Source organism: Apus apus, chromosome 9, assembly GCF_020740795.1.
Source record: "Apus apus isolate bApuApu2 chromosome 9, bApuApu2.pri.cur, whole genome shotgun sequence".
Lineage (NCBI taxonomy): Eukaryota > Metazoa > Chordata > Aves > Apodiformes > Apodidae > Apus > Apus apus.
This window is the reverse complement of record NC_067290.1, coordinates 21,245,021-21,264,825: the sequence shown is the minus strand read 5'-3', so window position 1 is coordinate 21,264,825 and position 19,805 is coordinate 21,245,021. Positions and strand designations below refer to the sequence as shown.

Sequence of the window (19,805 nt, the reverse complement as noted above, 5' to 3'; positions counted from 1 at the left end):
ACAAGGCTGGCTTGAGTATTTGGGAAAACTGGAACAGGGAGAATGTTTCTTATAAAAATTATTAAAAAGGAAATGTAATGAAAGCAGAAATGTGTTGCTGTATTATGGACACTTACTCTGTTCTGAAAAGTGTTGTGTGTTCTCACTGATTTTTTTCATTTTAATGAGTATCTCCAAATTAGACTCTGAGGCTCATAGTCAAAGAATTGGAAATATGTGAGGGTCTTGGTAAGTGAATAGATGATTGGTTTATCTTTTGTTCTGACTGTTCTCTTTCTCATATACACTGAGACTTTTATATTTTTGCTGGATTTAATTTCAAAATTAGATTTCTTTTTGGAGATGGTAGGTAAGGGTAGAGTGAACTAATAAGACTGTTAATGTGTTGTTGGAGTTTATATCCATTTAGGTGCTTGGCAGCAATTTTATACAATTAAACTGAGACTATATTTAGCATGAAAGAGCTGTGTGGGATAAGAGGAATGTGTTTTAGTCTCTAATGTGAGTGCAAGATAAACTTGCTCTAAGCAGCAGCCTGTTGTTCACATGTGCTCAGGCTTAATGCTTGGAAACTGCCAGGGCTTGAGCAGGGAGGATGAGATCCCAGCAGGGTTTTTTTTGCTGCCTGCTTTTGTAGGTCGGGTGGCCATTTAAAATTTTTTTAATAGTGTGTATGAACTAGAGGGAGAACTGTCTCAACTCATCTTATATCTTCTATTTTATACAAGATGAAAACATGGATCTTTAAAAAAGATGTAATTTGTCATCTTTCAATTCAGCTCTGCACATGATACAAGTAAAAGCACAGATACACTGGTGTGTGTGGGTGAGAGACAGACAGCAGATTTATAGTGTATATTATTTTTATTTGGTTAGAAGCTTATGGCAAACAGTCCTTTTAAAGAAATTTCTGCCAGGATGATGTTCTGATGTTGCTCTCTGGGGAGCTGCACAGCCCGTGGTGTCCTGGAGTTCTCATATTGCTGGTATTGCCTGTTCTGCTCTGGTTTCAGGACAGAGCTTGTGGTCTGCTAGGGCTGTGATGTGAGTCAGTCCTGCTGCTGGCAAGACCTGGGCTCAGGTCCCTCGAAGGCAGAGAGATGAGAAATGTTGTTCCTCACCCTCAGTTTTCATCCCTTTAATTTTCAGTGACAGAGAGACCAAAATTCACCATGTCTTCCAGAAGTTGTTAACAACTCTGAATGTTTTTGTTTGTATTAGAGGGCTCAGAAACGTCTTGGACCAAGTCAATTTTTGGTCTCTCTGGCAGTGGGACTGTCAGGAACTGCCTGAGGGAGCAGGGAAGTGGGCTGGAGCTGAGGAGCCCCTCCTGCAGAGCTGGGTTCAGCAGCACCAGGGGGCAGCTCAGGTACCACTGCGAGTGCACAGCTACACATCACAAGTGCTATTTCCTGCTGGTCTGTAACAGGAATGAGTAACTTGGGGCTGGGGTGAGAGGCACCCTTCGAGCAGGATGCCAGAACCAGCGTGCTCAGTTAAGGCTGTGTTTGCCTTCAACAACAGTAGAAGTTCAGGAAGTTTGTTGTTCAAGTCTGATAGAACACTTGTCTCAGAATTTCAATCACAATATGATTTATGTTAGTTTTGGAAATTTAATTAAACACTCAAAGCCCCTCTCCAAGTTCCCCCAGCAGCTGGAATAGAGGTGAAGCTGCTGCAAGTGGTGGAGATAGGCTGTGGTCTGATGGCTTAACAGGAGTGGGGCAGTTTTGAAGTGGGGAGTGGTCTGGTTGGGAGCCGTGGCAGCTCGGGCTGAGGAAAGGAAGGGTTATGGGGTAGTGTCTGCACTGCTGCTGTGATGGTGCAGGAAGGTCCGTGTGGGAAGTGGGTGCTGGTTCCCCTGGAACCCATGTCCACTCCAGGTGTGCTGAAGCTGTGCAGGTCTCTGCTATCCTTTGAAGTGTGGGGGAGTCCTCAGCTCTAGGGGGGATTCTTCACTTGATGCTGGGGATGAAGCAGCACCAAGTCCCCACCTGCCTCCTTCCTCCAGGCTGCTAAATGAGGAGTTTCACAGTGTGCCAGGGTGTACTTCAGCTGCTCTGCCCTCAATAGTGCAAGACACTTAGTGAGATCTGGCTCAATACCTGTTTATAACGGGTGAATTATTAAGCTAGCAGTTAAGATGCAGACATGCCCTTTCAGTGGCAGCAGGTCACTGTGTAACACTAATAGCTGTGCCCCTGAGGAAGCAAAGGTGCCAAATTAATGGATTTTCTTTAAACCAGTTTTGAACAGGTTTTATTCCTTCACAGATTAATAAGCTTCTTGTTCTCTGTTACTGTGTGTTGACAGTGTTTGTTTTAATAAATACCCATAGCTACGTAGTAGCTCTGTGGAAATGATTAAATGTAGAAACAGATGTGTAAAAGGAAATGTCAAAATATCCCATGCAGGGTCCTGCATAGCTGTAGTCTTAGTTGAAATATTAACACAGTTATGTCTGTTTATGTGCTCTTGAGGTGTCAGACTTGATAGTTACAGTACATTGTAATTCATCTTTGAACTATGGGTTTGGACAAAAGCCTGCAGACAGTTTTGTGGTTCCTTGGAGGGCAGTGCTGGGAGGTATAAACATAAGATAAACAGTTGATGTTATTATTTTATCTTCTGTTTAAAGTTACATTATAAAATGGAAACTATAAAAGCCACGCCTGTAGACAACAGAAACACTATAGTGTGCTAGAGCAAGATTCAGAAGTCTGCATTTTCCCATGAATTCAATACAAAGGAAATGAGAGCATCAGCCCAGGAGGTGGCTGGGAGCCAGCTGCCAGCAAGGAGTGAGGGGCTTGGGGTCCTCCTGCCCACCCCCCTGGCTCCCCTCCCGATGTCTCAGGCTCTGCTGCTCTGCCCCTGCCGTTTGAGGTTTGCCTCTCACTGAAGTCTGTTGGAGAGCTCATGCTGGTTTGTCTCTGTGACTGAAACTCGTGATAGTTTCATTCAGGGCTGTTACTTCTTTTTATTTAACAGCTCCTGTGCTAGTGATCCGTTTCTTGTATTTCCCAACAGTTGCAGAGGTTGTTAAAGAGCTGGAAAAGAATGAGAAGATTCGGGTTCAGCTTGAATGTAATAAAAGCAGTGAAAAGGTAAGATAATTATCTTTGTTCCCATATGGGGCAATGGTTAGGAGAAATTGCAGAGTGGACACTGACCATGATTGCCTGCCACTTTACTATGGGAATTCTCAGATTCCTGGACTGCAGGTTGGAATTTGCATTTACCATCTCATAATCAACAGGATGTTCTCATACCACTCTTATGTCATGGGCAGTTCTTTGTGTACTGCTGATGTTTCTATGCCTGGACTACTTAATTAGGAACATTTTTTGATTGCAGTAAAAATTCTTGAGAAATGTTCCTGTTGGTCATATTGGAGGATGTTGACCCTGCATGGCAGTGTGGGGAATATTTTGCTTCCTAGAATTCTCTAGGATTTAGCTAGCAAATTCCTTGCTTCCGTATCAGCTATAGTGCCTGTTCTTTTCCCATGACATATGATACTTTTGTGACTTTAGGATCGTGTTTGTTGCACAGGATTAGGAAATACTTTATGGTCCATACATGCTGAGTGTTACATGGGGTGCAGTCCTGTTGACTTTGGGAAAGCAAAGCAAGACAGCACATGAACCTACATTCAATAGACTCTGTCTGGGGATGAGGTGGTGAGAGCCCGTGGGGAAAAACAGACAGCTGAACCTTCTTCCAGTTTTAAGTGTCTAGTTCTAAAGTATGCAGCTCTGTAATCGTTTGCTTCTATCAATAAACGTTTGGGTGACTTCTGTAGAGCTTGACCTTCACAAAGGATCAGACAGAGGAAGAAATAGACGAGATCCACACTGATTATCGTAAGTAATACGCAAGTTTCACTGAATTTTGCTCTGAGATTTACTTTCTTTTCCTTGGTATTAAAATATACACAGAAGTGTGTGTGCTTTCCCCCACCCTCCATTTAATAAATCAAAGCTGGAAGTTAGCTGTTTGGGCTGAAACTTCCTTTTTGAAACTGTTCAGTAGTGATGTTTGACAAAACTCACTGCCAGGGCTGGGTAAGACTGAGATGGGGCCGACCGTCTCCTTGGCACATCTCCAGTTATGTACTTCCTACTTACCTTCTTCATGGTCCTCCTCTGTTTGTTGGACATAAAGAACAGGAAAAGAGAGTTTTTAGTCTCCTGCACTGGCTGAGTGATGTGTAGTTCCATGGTTTCACTGGGAGCCCTCAGGTGGAAATAAGCAGAACTTCTCTGAAAGGTCTCCCCAGGACCCTGTGTGCAGGCCCTGCAGGCCAGCTGTGTCCCATCGGGCTGCCTGGCTGTCATGTTTCATTGTCTTGCTCTGCATGACCCTCTCCATGCATTTCTTACTCTGTTTTTGGAGAACAGATGGGCAGTTGTGACTGCCTTTTCCATATTTTGTTTGTATCCCGTGGAACCCGTGCAGCACCCGGCCAGGGCCATCCCCCCTGGGGGAGCAGGACCACCCCATCCCCACCACCCCATGCACCTGGGCCCATGTCCATTTTAGCTGAAATGCTTTATTTATTGCAAAAGGACAAATCCGTTTCTCAGAGTGACTTTTTGTTGAAAGTCCTTCCAAATAACATAAGTTCTGCTTACTGTACCAGCTCAGGACAAAGCCACCTGTATGGACAGGCCAGCTTTCCTGCTGGGGTGGCTACACACAGATACACTGGCTCAGCAGAAGTTGGTGTGCTCCATAGGGAAAATGTGTTCCCTTTGTGCCCAGTGAGGGCTGGGTGATCCACGTTGTCTGGCTGAGGAGACTGGGTATTTTCTCAGCCTCTGAGTAAAGAATTTCAAGTATCTTGATTAAAAACCAGCTTTGCATTGACTGAATACCAGAGGGTTGCTTAAAACATACATGACTGAAAGTGCAGAGTGTGCCAAAGAGCAATTAACTGGGATTAGGGGATGTGAATCAAAATAGTATAATAAGCATGACACAAAGGCTTTTGACATTGCTTTACTGCAGAAATGGGGAAAAACCCAAAGCGACTTCAAAGCAATTTGCAGAGTAGTAGTGAGAGTTGACTCCTCCTGTCCAGCAGAGCCTGCAGGGCTGCCTAGAACTAAAGTGTGGACCAAGAGCATTGTCTAGACCCTCCTTCAGCTCTGACAGGCTTGGTGCTGTGACCACAACATTAATGTTGGCACAATGGTAATTGTAATACTTACCAAGTTAGGGAAAGAGAGAAAGAGAAAGAAAAGCAGAAATGAACACAGTTCTCTGCAAAAATGAAGTTTGAGTCTGTGCAGGTGTTCTTAACTACTGGGCAACTCTTTAAAACATAGACAAAGATTAGGATCCTTAGTAGGATAGGGAACATATTGCAGTAATTAGTTGCTTCTCTTTTGCTGTAACAAAAATGTTTTTAATTAATAGTTTTTGTGTTTATTTCTGTTCACATCCTTTGCACTTTTTCTGGCTACCTTCAGAGTCCTGTGTCAGTGATCAGTAATGCACTGTTACATTTCAGGAAACAAACACAGAAATGAATTTCAGTTTTTGGTGGACCAAGTGAAGAATCGATGGAAGAAAAGTGGTAGGAGGAAACCAGAAATTGCTCAAAACAAAGAAGTCACTGCCAAAGAATTGCCAGCAGCCACAGGTTAGTGATGTTATAGTCCTGCTCTTAGATCCACACTGGTAAGTGTGGGGGGTTCCCAAATAAATGTTCTTTCCTCCCATTGTTCTTCTGCAACAGTCCTTAAGGGGGAAAAAAGTGCACAAAAATCAAACACTCTAAAAAGATTGACTGCCATTGATTTTGCTGTGATACATAAACACAAGCCATAATAAATAATGATTTGTTTCATCTTAGTGAAATTATATATTAATGTGCCTTATTTAGGTGCATGCTTTAATTAGCTGGTTAATTAGCTGAAATGGGATCTTGGGTTCCAATCCAAATCTACTGAAGCTGCAGAGGGTGTTGCTTGCTGGGTTTCAGCCCTTCTGCATCACTAATGGGCCCACAGACTTGGAAATAATAATTCGTTGCTGTGCTCTGTGGAGAGCTGGGCTACTGTGATTTACTGGGTTTTCATCTTCTGTGTAAGTTTTTGCTTTGTGCACAGAACTGCTAACATTGAGGTGCTGGAGGAAAGACAAGTAGTTTTTCCAAAAGAGTGCTCAGGCAGGAAAGAAGTGATAGCAGATGTATCAGCCTGCATTGTGTTGGCTGAAGTACACGCTGCACCTCAGCTGGTTCTGACAAACCTGCAAAATATGAATGATGCTTTGCAGTTTCTGATTTTGTGCCAGACATCTGCATCTAGTTGATTGTTTCTGAATGGTTTAAGAAATAAAACAAAAAAGCTTTATGGGTGAAAGAAAAAAATGCCTAAAGGCTGTTTCCTCAGTTTCCTTGTTAACAGCAGTTACCTTTTCATTAAAATGGAAATGATAATAGGTGAAAGGCAGGAAACCAGTGTCTGTGACTTGTCATTTGAAAGCACAGTTGCTGGGAAGAGCAAAGGCTTTGTATTATGTGCCTTCCTTGCCCCCTTTATTTGGATTCTCATGGAAATGATTGAATTATACAGTCTTCATAACTTCTAAAGGTAGGGTTTTGCTTTGCCTAAGGGGCAGCACTGTAAGAATTTGATAGATCGTTGTGATCTACCTCCTCTGGGTTGCGTTACTGCACAGGATCTTTGCTGTTTTTAACCTGTTACTTTTGGAGTTCAGTGTCGTTAATTGGACAACTGACTCACTGTGCTCTTCTTGTTTTCAGCAGACAAAACCATGCTCCTGATATTTAATTACATGTCTTAGCAGAAGGGAAAGGGCAATCTGTAGCCAAATTCTAAGATTGTATAGCTCTTCCACACTCTACAGTTCTGCTCAGCCGTGTCTGTCAGAATAATTTCTGGAGGGATAGAACAATCAAGGGGGTTTGGTTGGTGAAGGTGAGCAGTACCCAAAGTAAGGATTATTGATGAGATGAGTCTCACTGTGGTTCTAACTTCTGTGCAACTTTCTAGTTAAATAACTCATTCGAAAATATTTGTGGGTAGGGCATAAAAGTAGTTTGTCTTTACATACCATACTTTCTAGTCTATATTTGCTCTCTCTTTAGAGGTAGAAGTTATCTTTTCAGAGAATGGTTGATCTTTTTACAGATAAAAACATGTTGATGTAAAAATACTGGAATAGCTTTACAATTTGTGTCTGATGTGTCATGTAGAAATGTTTTTTCCTATTAAAAAAAAAAAAAGGAAATGGCATTCATCTCAATTGACATTGTGTTTCTTAGGTGCATGAGGAAGTAAATCATAATGCTTCTCTTACTGAAAAGGAGCCTATTAACTTGATCTGTAGAACTTTCAAGCTGTCCAGCTGTCCCATGCAGTGGATGAAGTGAATTGGTAGGAGGAAGCAGAGAACAGTGCAGCCTCATTAAGTGTTTGCTACTTTCTGAAACAAAGTTTCATATTACAAAATGTGACATACCCTTACCCTTTATTTTTCTCTTTTTTCTGTTTGAACCTTGTAACAGTGGAGTGTTCCTGTTTCAATCTAGTTCTTAGAGAAGAGGGTGTTTTTTTTTTTTACTATTCAGGAAAAGAAATTAAATGTTTTGGGAAGCAAATAAGTGGGAATGAGGCCTTGGTATTTAAATATTTTAAAGATTAGTTGTTGGGTTTTTTTAAAAATCTATTCCCAAGCTGCAAAACTTTAAACAATAGTATGTAGCTCTCTCATTCTTGCTAATCTCTGCCTTCCTTTGTGGTAGAACATTCAGAAGAGCATCACCCTGCTGTTGTCCTTGGAAATGCCCAGACACTGGGAGCAGAAACCCCTGATGGCAAAAGCAGTGAATCTCACTCCTTGGAGGAAGGCCCGAGGTCAGGCTCTCCTGCATTCTCACTGTCATCTGGATCAACAAGCAGGTCAGTGAGGAAGAGTTTGTTCTCCCTGCTTTGTACCAGGTCAGACCATACATGGAAAAACTTTGCCAGTAACCTTGAGCAATATTTGTATTCTGCTTCATGGGATGGTTCCTAAGCTGTGGTTACTGATTCCTTCTCCTCCTGGTTTCTGGCTGCTCAGTTGCTTGAGGGATGGAGCTGAAATACATTTAGAATTCACTTAATAGTTTTGTAATGACATGATAGAGGGAGGATGGTGTGAATGTTCCTTTGGGTACAGAAGCAGTGAGTGGAATGTTTGTGGAACCAGGAGGACGTTTGGTGTTTCTTTTCACCTGCATCATCTTCCCTTCTCTTTGAGGTTTTATGTAGAGGTCCAAAAATTGATAGAACCTAAGCGTTTTAATAGCTCTCTAAGCTGAGCACTGCTGTAAGAACTAGAGTTTAAATGACCTGTGACTTGCAGTCAGTGGTGCAGTGCCACTGAGCTTTGGAGTCCTGACAGCCATTCACTTTTCCTTCTTCATGCATTTAGTTTTGCTTCCTGAAGTTGCTTTATTTGGACTCAGAAGATGAAGGATCAAGCTCTGCTTTATAAATAATGTAAGATTTTATGCTTTTGATAGTTCAATAATAATTTTATTGGAAGAAGATTCAGCTGTTATTTCTGGTGAGGTCTGTCTAGTTTTTGAAGGGAGTTTGTATTTAAGATATTCATGGATCATAATTTGCTCTCTATGCTCAATTGTCAAAGATGGCAACTATGAATACTTAGATAAATATCCTGTTACAGTACTGATTGCTGTGGCTCCAGTTTCTGGAGAAAAGGTGAAAAAGGCACTGAAAACAAATACAGAATAACTGTTTTTTGAAATGTGTCTAAAAGCAAGAGAGCTACTCTTGATAATAATCTTGTTGATAACAGAAATGAGAGGCGAAGGCACCCCTTGCAGTTCTGCATTGCTAGGAAGTGGGAGATAATGAGGGGAAGTAGCTAAAGGCCAGGCACAGATCAACAGCTGAACTAGGAGTAACATTTCTTAATTTCCCACCCCTTACACCCATAGTATGTGCCTCTTCCTCCTTGTTCTGCAAATATTAAGAATGCTACAGTGTTTTGCTACAGTGTTCTTTTTTATTAAAAGAACAAACTAGTTCTTGAAAAGTTCAACAGAAACAATTTTTTCTACATTAATTTGCTTTACTAAGGGTTTGTTAAAGTCATCATGGGCACTAAAGATGTTGCCTTTCACAGAGGTAAATACTAAATGGTCAGTCAAAACCTAGGAGGACATAGGAAAGAGTAGATCAACTTGGGGAGCTCTGATTGTTATTTAGTTCCACAAAATAAATGCTTTCAGCCTGGTTCTTCATCCAGAATTTAAACGAGGTGTTCCTCTTCTTCCCTATTCTACTCATTTTTTTAATTGCAAATTAACCTTTTGGCATTAAGAACCCTGGAAAATTTGGAATTTTAATCTACAGAGTGAGTTCTTGGGAGGTAGAAAAGGCTTGTGTTAGCTCATCCAAGGTACCATTAAATCTCTGTTTCTCTGCCAATTTGGTGTGTGGGTGACGTTAGGAATGATTCTGTCCATGGCCTTCAACATCAAAGTTAAACTTTCATTCTTTACCTTTTTCTGTCTCTGGGCTCGTGTGTCTCACTTCACAGTTTGGATGAAGGTGTGTCCAAGAGACTGCAGGAAAGCTTATTGCAGGATACTGGTGTGTGGCAGTTATTAATGAGCTGAATGTGCTTTCATGAAACAAGCTGTCAGGTTTTGTTGGAAAGTGTGCATTTGTTTGCATTATGGGTGGCTCAAGGCAGAGTTACTTGTTCCTTCTTTTTATGCATCCACTCTCTCCAAAGGAAGTATTTCCATAGACTTCCTGAATCAAACATGCAATCTCACTTGTACAGATCAGTGGGTGTGCATCACAGATATCTGGACCTTTTTTATTTAAAAAAAACATGCTTAATAGCTCCCTGTGGTGTCCTCTGAAGTTCAGGTCCTGTGAATTACTAGGGTCTGCACAGAATTGCTTTTTCAGTGTGCTGGGGCCAAACCCTTCGTTTCTGAAGAACACTGGACCATTTCCCTCTGTCTGCTGGGAAGCAAACCATGGTGACAGGGACCAGCCCCTCTCCAGATACGGTCGTGGGGTAGCCTTGGTGAACAGAATTAAATGAGCTTTTTGTCTGTACTGGGGCTGTTCCTCACAGCTGCCCTGATGTCCTGGTGCAGCACCCAGGGCTTTGTTTGGCCCTGGGAGCCACACTGGGCTCTACCAGGTCTGGAGCCCAGCTCAGGGCTGCTGGGGGGCTGCTGGACTCCTGCTCCAAGGATGCTGCCTACACAGTTCTGGTATGGTCAAAATGGACCTGAATTATGGCCAGGTTTTCAAGGATTGTAAAAAGTAGGTGTAGTCACATAAACTGCATGAGAGATGTATGTTGTCATACTCTGGTTACCATGGAGTTAATGTTTTAATGGTAGTGAAATAAATAGAGCAAAGCTCAAAAAAAGAATGGTTTAGATTTTGAGGGTTTAAGAAATATTGTGCTGTTGTACCAAGTAATGATTTTCTGAGGCTTGTATTTTATTTCTGATAATAAGAGGATATCCTTTGACGAGGGTAAATGCTTTTCACATTGAAATGTCAAAAGTTGAAATTTATTTGAAAGTCCAAATTGGCCTGCTGTGTTTTTATGAAGAGAGCACTTCCAAATGGAGGGCTGGGATTAAAAACAAAGTAGGATTTTGAGTAGCATATTGAATATAGCAAAACAGTCTTGAAGGTGGAGAGTTGAATTTTTTGGTTTGTAAGAAGATGTTGCAAGTAAATTAATGATACTTATGTTTTCTCCTTCTTAAGACCTTCAGTCTTGTCAATCTCATCAATATCTGCTAAGAGAGCATTTGGTCAATATTAGAAATCCATACATTGTACAGTAATCACTGATATACTATTCAAAAATTGATACTTTGAGAAAATGAAAATTTTACACCTCCTGGAAAAAACGGAGGTTATAGCATTGACCCAAACATGTTTGGCCTCTCAGTCTCTCACCACGAGAGCAAAAGGTGCATAACACATGAAGACCAAAACAAAGCCATGACTTTTAAAGGATAATTTTTCAAAGCCATTAAGTCATACATGAAGCTTTCACAGAACTTTAGGGCTCCATATAAATAGTCCCAGTGTGTTCTTTTGCTTTCTGGAACTGAAGCCAAATTTTGTGCAACAACGATAGGAAAATTACTAAAGAAGTTATGTGGGACTGTGATAAGCCAGTTAATGGATTATGAAGAGGAAGTATTGTATTGAAAGGATTTGATATAATGGTGATAACATTCAATTTCTTAGATTATTTCTGTTTCAAACTTTGTGTTACAAGATTGCAGTTCTTGATGACTGGAGTGAGAGACTTGCAACAGTTGACAGACTTATCTGAGATACTGAGGTGCACACTGAAACCCAGTGACTTAATTTTGCAATCCTGATGGAAAAGGGCTGTATCTGCAGCTTGTATAAATCTCTGCTGTTGGAACAGAAGGCACAGCAGCACTGGCTGCCAGGTGAGACTCATGCCCAAGCAAGGGCCTCATTTGCAATAAGTGAGGTTTTTTGGCATGCAGTTGAGCCTATTGATCAGGCTCTAAGATTTGAATTTAGCTGGTCACTTCTGCTTGGATTTGCGTGCTTTGTAGCATTTGGGCTCTGCTTCATCAGTGGAAGAAGAAGCAGGAACAGGGAGCTGTGCTTCAGTTGGTCTGGAGTTCACAGGATGGCAGCAATCCTCTGAAAACCCAGCAGGAGACACCAGCTTGTCAGGGACTGCTGACAGGAGGGAGCTGCTGTGTGAGCCCTGCAGCCAGGGCCCAGCCAGCCGGGTGCTGCTCCCTGGGCCCGCCATCGCTGTCACGGGAGAGAAGTGCATGAAAATGTGTTGAGCAGGGCAATAACTGCCTTTTCCAGTTTTTTAGTACAGTTTTGATTTAATAAATCTGGAACTGCTTTGGCTCAGAGATAATGTATATTACAGTGTTAGATAGGAGTGTTTTATCTTGATTTTTGGCTTCAGGTATGGGCTCATTGTGCAGGGATGACGATACTTCTCTGCTATGTTGTTGATTCATACCTTTCTTCCAAAAACTGAGCTGTGACACATGCCAAGAGCTGTGCGGCATGGTGGAGAGAGCCCAGGAGCAGTCATTCCAAACAGGAACAACTGATGGCTTCAGATGTGGATGGGAGAAGGTGATTTATGGCATGGGTCCAGTCAGGGCATCTGTCCCCAGTCTACAGCCATGGGACTTGGACATCTTTGAGCCCTGAGAACTGGGAGAGTAGACCAGTGCTCTCCAGTGCTTTAGCCTAGATGTCCCAAATGTTGCCGGACTCCTAAGGAATGCAGTTTAGATCCAGCAGATCTTTTCCTTTTCTGGAGGCAGAGCCTCGGGGGCATGCTCTTCAGCTGCAGAGGAGACCACTCAAAACCAAGAAAGTTTGGAAATCCAGAGTCAGGAAAAACAGTGAAACAGGGGAATCTATGTAAGGTTTAGGATAAACGAGTGCCTCCGTGGAGAGTCCTGGGGAAGGTCCAGGGCTGACAAACCCACTGTCCTTCAAAGTCAGGAGGATGAAGCCATGCCCAGGGGTGCCAGGGGTGTGTGGTTTGATGAGAAGGTTCTAGAAAGCCAGGAAACACTGTGGTCAGCAGTTAACCTTGGATGTTACATGGGACTCTCAGCCACTGCAGCAGCAAGCTCATGCTGTTTATCACAGGCAGGTCAAAGTGGAAGTAGGATTGCAGGGTGGAGAAGACCATTTTCCCTCCCTCCTTGCAACTGGGCATTCACCTTCAAATGACATTGGTAAAATGAGACAGGCTGTAGCTCATTTCTCATGCCAGCATTCAGGAAAAAATGCACAATACACGTGCCAGAGGGGTGCACAAAATGGCCAGTAAGATGGGCTGATTAAAGGACACTGGCTGGTCACCGTGAAGCCAAGAAGGAACTTAATCTGCCTTAAAATAAACAAATTCAAAGAGACATTTGCTCCTCTCATTTTTAGAACGAGACATGTTATTCACACTTACGTCAACTTCTTTCTCTCTATTTTAAGGTGGTGTGTTTATCTGTAAAGAAAAAAAAAGAGGGGAGAAAGGGGGTGGAAGTCAAATCCCAATGATGGTCAGGAAAGGAATAAGGAATCGCTTACTCGTGGTTGATTGTCTGGAAATGCTCAGAAGGAACTAATCCTGCAGAAAAGTGAACCTGAGCTGGGGAACTGCCTGAGCCACTGGAGCTGCACTTCTCTCAACGTGGGGATGTGAATTAGTCCAGGCAATGAAGGCTTGTCACACCCTTTCACCCTGTCAGTTGCATCTCAAGCAGTTAAGTTTCAGAACTTCAGTGGGTTTGCTGTAAAAATGTACTCATCTGGAACAGACATGTAAACTCTTAGGACAGAACAATGACCTTTCTTAAAGAAATGGAGAGAAAACCTCTTGTGGGAAATAGTCTCAAATTTGAACTCTGAATTAAGTCTGGAGCTGTGCTTTGCTTGGGCCTCAGTGCAGGTGGGTGTCTGTGGGGTATGGAAAAAGCAGAAACTGCTGAAGGAAGGAACCAAACTCTTCTAAACTCCATCATCTCTTTGGGCCCCCGAGGCTAGATTTTTTTTTAGAAGCAATGTATGTAATGAGGTAGCTGTTTCTTTTTTGTGTAATTTGTTTTCCTCACTTTGAGGACTAATTGGGCTATGATATGAAAAGTTTAGGACTTCAGGAGAAAAATATCTTAAAATGTGAATTCAGGTAGTGATAAAAATTTCTTTTGCTTAGTTGAGAATGTTTTTGATAATTGTTTTTCAGCTGTCTGGCATATTTAAGGAGTTTTTAATTTGAAAACAATTTTTTTTCCCTTGCATGTGGGTGAAAAATGTATAATTACTTCAACACAGAATCAAGCAATTGCTGATTCTTTGTAAAATAATTTGAAGTTTAAGAGAGACTGGATGCAAAGGATTATTTCATGGAGCCACTGGCTTGGAACAATGGATTGCTTAAAGAAGTTCTGAAACAGAAAGCTTTTTAGCTACAGCTGGAACATTCAGAGCCCTGTAGCTTGGTTCTGTAGTTCCACACATACATCCTCAGGCTCCTGATGCAGTTGTTTTGTCAGAGCAGAGAATGGTTTGGGCTGGAAGGGACCTTAAAGATCCATGGGCAGGGACACCTCCCACCAGCCCAGGCTGCTCCAAGCCCCATCCAACCTGCCCTTCAACACTGCCAGGGATGGGGCAGCCACAGCTTCCCTGGGCAACCTGGGCCAGGGTCTCACCCCCTCGCAGGGAAGAATTTCCTCCTCATGTCCAACCTAAATCTCTTTTTCTTCCAGTTTTAATCCATCATCCCTTGTCCTGTCACTCCATTGATTTGGTTCCCTGAGCGACTCTGCTCTTCAGCTGGTAGCCTGTGCCCACCTGCAGATGTAGCCTGTGGTGGTCACTTACTCTAGGATGTTCTGTGCCTGGTTTGAGAATAATTTGGTAGACATTGACTATGAATGACACATGTAAATTATCAACTTGTATTATTGTTCTGAGTGTTAGCCAAATCTTGTCACTTCTATTGTTTTGCTCGTGACACAGTTGGTGCTAAATGATAATAACACCACATTTTTCAAGGCAAAGTAGTACATCATGTTCAGGCACCAAATCTGTTCTTTTTTAGGGGACTAAAAGCACACAAATAGCCCCTCGTTCTCCCTCTCTCCCTCTCCTTTTTTAAAAAATATGTAACTAGAACATTGAAGTAGGATTTAGAAATAGAATACAAGCTCATTCCTTGGGCATCCAGTTTGTGTACCAAAAATGAGTTTTTGACAGACTTAGAATTTTGAGAGTAAAACCAAAAAGGCTGGCCTTCAAAGCTTTCCCCATCCTCCATTGCTTTTACAGCGCTTTGCCGTGTTTTGCACTTCCACGTTGATTTGGTGCTGAACTGAGCGCTGTGAAAGGCTGCCCAAGCTCAGGCTGTGGGAAGGGGCAAGCTTGGTTAGCTGAGGAGCAGCTCCTTGTCACTGAGCCAGCTGCACCAGCAGTGGTAGCCCTGCTGACCCCTGTCTTGGGAGCTCCTGTGAGCCCCTGGCTGCTGCTGCTGGTGTCCCTGGGCTTTCTCCAGCCCAGCACTCACACCTGGGGCTGGGCTGTGCCTGCTCCTCCACAGTGTCTGTCAGCAGTGGTATTGACAAGGGAGCAGGGATAAAACCTTTTTCCTCTGTAAGTGCAGTCACTGCTTTTAATTCCAGGTGACACTGTTCCCATATTAAAACTGTTCAGTGGGGTAAAGTTTGTAATTTGACAGATTTATTCAGCAATTCGTGAAAGTTCCTGCGGAATTGTTGAAGAGTTTCTAAAATTGGACACAACTTTGAGATCAATTTTGTTTCAAAATCATTTCCTCCATATGGCACCAGTGCTTTGTGCGTATTTTTGGTACCTTTTTCCTTTTTATCTTTATGACTAATTGTGCAGGTGTTAAAGGTTTCTGTAATTTAATCTGGTCTTGTTTTTCTCCCTTGAAATCCTGTTGGTGGTTCTATAGTTGCCACCACAGTAACATCTGATGAATCTCACTTCAGAGGAAACAGAATGGCAAAGGATGAAAAATATCCTGCCACCTTCTGAAATTTGCATGTCATTTGTTAATTTATTTAAGAAAATCTTTTTTAATTTAAAAAAAAAAAAAGGAGAATGGTATATTTTCATGTGATTGAGCCATGGGCAGGGAGAACTGGCAGTATGGGAGACTGGGAGCCCCTTAGAGCAAGAGAGCCTGGGGGGGGACAGGAGCAGCCCAGGTATGCTCACCTGCTGCCTGCCTGCAATATACCACAATGTGGTATGAGGTGTTTTGATGAAATTCTGACTCCTCAAAAGTCTGTGAACCAGGTAGTGAGATGTTTGACTTGTGTCCTGCACCTGAGCTGTGGAAGCTGTGCAGAGAGCAGGTCTTGCTGTTTGGTTTTATTTGCTGCACAAAGTGGTCTTCTCTTCATCCAGCAAAAATGATACTGGGCTGGTGCAAGGGGGCAGCAAATGTGGTACCTGCACAGGGAGATGTGCCGGAACCATCCGACAGCAGCTTTCACCTTCCTTCATCCCAGGAATGGCAAATGTGGCTCCACCTTGGAAGGTACCCAGGAAATTCACTGCCATGGGTCTTCTGTACAGAGGTGACCTCTCTAGCAGGAGGTGTCTTGTTTGTTAAAGCTTTTCTTTGGCAGAAATACCGTTTGTACGCTTCAGAGATGGTCTGTATTGTCAGGCCTTGGCTTTGCTGGGTCTGTCCTGTGGGAATGGGTATTTCTGGGCTGCTTTCCTTAGGGTGTGTGTTGAGCAAACACATAGGGACACTGATGTCTGTGTATAAAGTTATGGCTTTGGGGATGTATTTTTACAAGTATGTCTGTCTCTTCTAATAAGCAGGAGGCTGGGTTTTTGTTGTAAAACCTTTAAAGTAAATCCAGGAGAACTGGTGTCAAACTGCTGTCCCATGGTTTACACTAACACCTCCCAGCTGTCTGTGTGACATAAAGTGTTCTGTAATTTCTGCAGTAACGCACAGACTGGTGGAGCTGCCAGGCATCTTTATGAAAGATAGTTTCCAGAAAACAACATTTTCCAACTTGTTAGTTGATTTCTGCAGCCCAGTGATTTGGCTTATACTTGAGAACTTTGCAATAGCTTATATCACGGAGCCTGATCGTGCAATAGAAGTTATTTATCAAAAATTGGCCAGAGTATTACGTTCACTTAATTCAGATTTTATTGAGATTTAACAAAATTTCCGTATTTAAAATACAGGCTGAAAATATATCTGTATAGTTGGATCACCTCAATTTCCAGTATCCAAGGCACTGAGATGCTTTTTTTCCGTTGTCTAAGAAAAGCATCCATTAAAGTTTAAAGTTAATTGTTCTAATTGAGCAATAAGTAGCTTTATGAAATGCACCTTTCAATTGTGAGTTTTATTCTTTTCAGAATATGTGATTAAACCCCAGATTCAAAACACTTTCCTTCAGGGGCAGATAGCAGCTGAAGGCTGCTGTGCCCTGTGCAGCACATGCATTGTCTCTTCTCAAGATGGGACCTTCTCCTAGGAAGGTGGTTTGGACATGGAAAACTTGCTTCAGGCAGCTCAAAATGCAGACAACCTCTGCTTGTCTGATGAGTTACTGTGGTGGTTGGCAAAGCACATTGCATGGGGCTTTTATCCAGCTGATGGTCTTGGCAGTTTACAGTTTTGTCACTACATTTCAATGCTAAGGTTTTTTCGTTATGTTGATTCTTTGTGGGTGTTGTTTTTTGTTTTTGTTGTTTTTTCTGTTATTGTCAAAATGTGTGCTCACACCTAAACCTTGAGTTTTGAGTTTAAAAGTGCCTTTACTGTTTGAAATGTTGTACTTGATCTACCAAAGTATCTTGCAAATCCTCTCCAGAGAAATTGCCTGGTGTGTGTGGATAGAAAGGTAGCGACCACCAGGCAGACATGGACAGAGGGAATTGCCTTGTATGTTAAATAATGAAATGACACCCATGAAAATGATGGATGCAGAGGCAGAGCTCTCTGGGCTGTGTTGTTGTTTGAAATTATTCCTCACTGGTTGACATTACTCCTTGTATCCAGTGCCATGTGGAGGGCTCTGCCTCGTCTATGGATTCTATGGCCTTTGCTCAGTAGAGCCCTATTTTGCTGTAGGTGTTGCTAAAATAATTGACACCTGTCTTATCTTCCCTTTCAGCTCCAGTTCAGACATTTTGAGAGATCTGCAAGGGCCTGAGACCTGCTCAGAATCCTCTGACAAGTAAGTAGAGTGGGTGGAAAAGTCCTTGTGACTGATGTAGGTCAGTAGGTTCCAGGTGTGGAATCCTGTGTGTTTTCTGTGTTCTGTAGCGGTAATATTTAAAATCCTGGTCTAGCTGTACAAGGTGTTGTACAAAGAAACAAAAAGAAAGAATTCAAGGATTCCTGAAGGAACCCCATGATATACATGAAGAGGGAGAGCAAATACGGGGGTGTGTGGGGGTGTTGAAGCTGTGAAGCTACAGTGAAATTTGGGATGGTGTAGTGTTAGATGAGCTGATTAGTTTTTATACAAAGGAAAGGGAACGAAGACTGGTGGGCTCTGCAGAAGAGGTGCAGTACCCTTGCACTGAAACTGGCTTCATCTGGGATCTCTCTTTGAATACCCACTTTGGTAGCTGTTCTTAGGGGCATGGTGAGAGCCATCCTGCCTTCAGTTCTCTTCGTCTGCTCTTGAAAGAGTGTGACACAGTTTTTCTATTACCCATTACATACATTTATGGTCAATAGATTGTGACAGCTCTTGAAATCCCTGATTAATGACAGAAGAAACATTTGAAACTCTCAAATGTGTGTTTAGATGTCTAATGGATTTTAAGGAGCTTTAATGGAAGCACTGGTAAGGCCTTGGTTACAGTGGTGTCAGAGGTCAGTGTTGGAGTACACTGCTGGAAGGACAGGAAGCAATCGTGAAACCTTTTTTGTAGAGAGCAGCATCACTTTGGCATGGTGAGTGGTGTCTCCTTACCTGAAGTAAAATTAAACCAAGGTTGAATCTCTTTAAAGACCCCTGAAGTAATCAGCATTATGTCAGTGATCTGCTTGGAGAGGCCGCGGGGCTCTCAGGGCGCTTTGGGGTTCAGCTCTGCTTCTAGGTTAAACAGGGGGATTCTCTCCAAGGATTGAATGCAAGGATGGAGATGGGAAGTGGAGGGTGCAGCCAGGAGGGAAAGGCCTGGGGTCACCATGTGGTACAGAAATCACACTTGTAAGGTTTGTGCCATGTAGGACTGGGGAGGGCTGGAAAGGGTCATCCACGTGCACTCTGTCCTCCTGCGTTCTGCAGGTATGTGCACGTAACCCCACTGCCATCTCCAGAGGTACAGGCTAGATCTCATTGTGTTGGGATTTGCCCTGATCTTCCTTGACATGGTTAATGGTCTCAGATGCAGGAGCTCTGTTTCCATCGTGGTGCTGAGCTCTGGAATACGAGTTGTTCTTGTTAATCTCTTTAGTATGTGTCCCGTGGCAGTCGACAGAGACACGGACTTTGGCATCTGAGAGTTCTCCGTTGTTATTTTCTGTTGTGAATTCCCAGTTTAAGCCAAATGAATAGTCCCTGAAGGATGGATTCATCCTAGCAAATGGTAAATAAAGAGTGCATTTATAAGGAATGTTTAATTAGTAATAGCTATTGATGGATGAGCAGTGTCTTTCATGTCAACACTACATAGGATTTTAAGCTCTGAGGCTGAACAATGGAAATTAGCTGCTTAATTTAAATATTGCTAGTTTAATCTTTTGGGTTTTTTTTTTTCTTTAAAATTAACTCTGACTAAAAAGAAAACACTTATTTGAGTTTCCAGTGGAAAATTCTTTGTCCATACATGAGAGGAGCATCTGGCAAAGAGCCTGTTGGAAGATGGGAGTGTCGGGCACTTTCCTTCTTGGGTAACTGTGACCAGAGCCCCCTGTCCTGTTTGGGGTGGCTGTACTGCTGGGGTGACTGTTTTAGGCTGACCTTTTCTGACACCATGTGGTCATGGCTTTGTCAGGGGCTCTTCTTGTTTATGGATAAGGAATTTGAAGGGTTGCTGCTGCTCCTTCCTCTTCCAAAGTGGTCCCTGGTGATGGGCAGAGAGGCACTGGGACTCCCAGGGCCCTGTGGTTCCTGGGGGCTCTTATCAATTTGTACAAGAAGACAGAGCAGTTCTCTTGTCACCATCACCAGCACCATGCAGGTGTGTGTGTGTGTGCCACATACTGCTTACAGGACTTCAGTACAGCCT

General features: G+C 42.7%; 1 protein-coding gene across 1 annotated transcript in view; it reads left to right on the top strand.

The window, feature by feature from the left end:
* RAD18 (RAD18 E3 ubiquitin protein ligase) overlaps positions 1 to 19,805 on the top strand; it is a 35,259-nt gene that overhangs the window by 15,156 nt on the left and 298 nt on the right. The window contains exons 8-12 of the mRNA XM_051627603.1: positions 3,031 to 3,107; positions 3,806 to 3,866; positions 5,519 to 5,650; positions 7,781 to 7,937; positions 17,735 to 17,797. Coding sequence (XP_051483563.1) covers positions 3,031 to 3,107; positions 3,806 to 3,866; positions 5,519 to 5,650; positions 7,781 to 7,937; positions 17,735 to 17,797 — 490 coding nt within the window. The remainder of the gene's footprint in view (positions 1 to 3,030; positions 3,108 to 3,805; positions 3,867 to 5,518; positions 5,651 to 7,780; positions 7,938 to 17,734; positions 17,798 to 19,805) is intronic.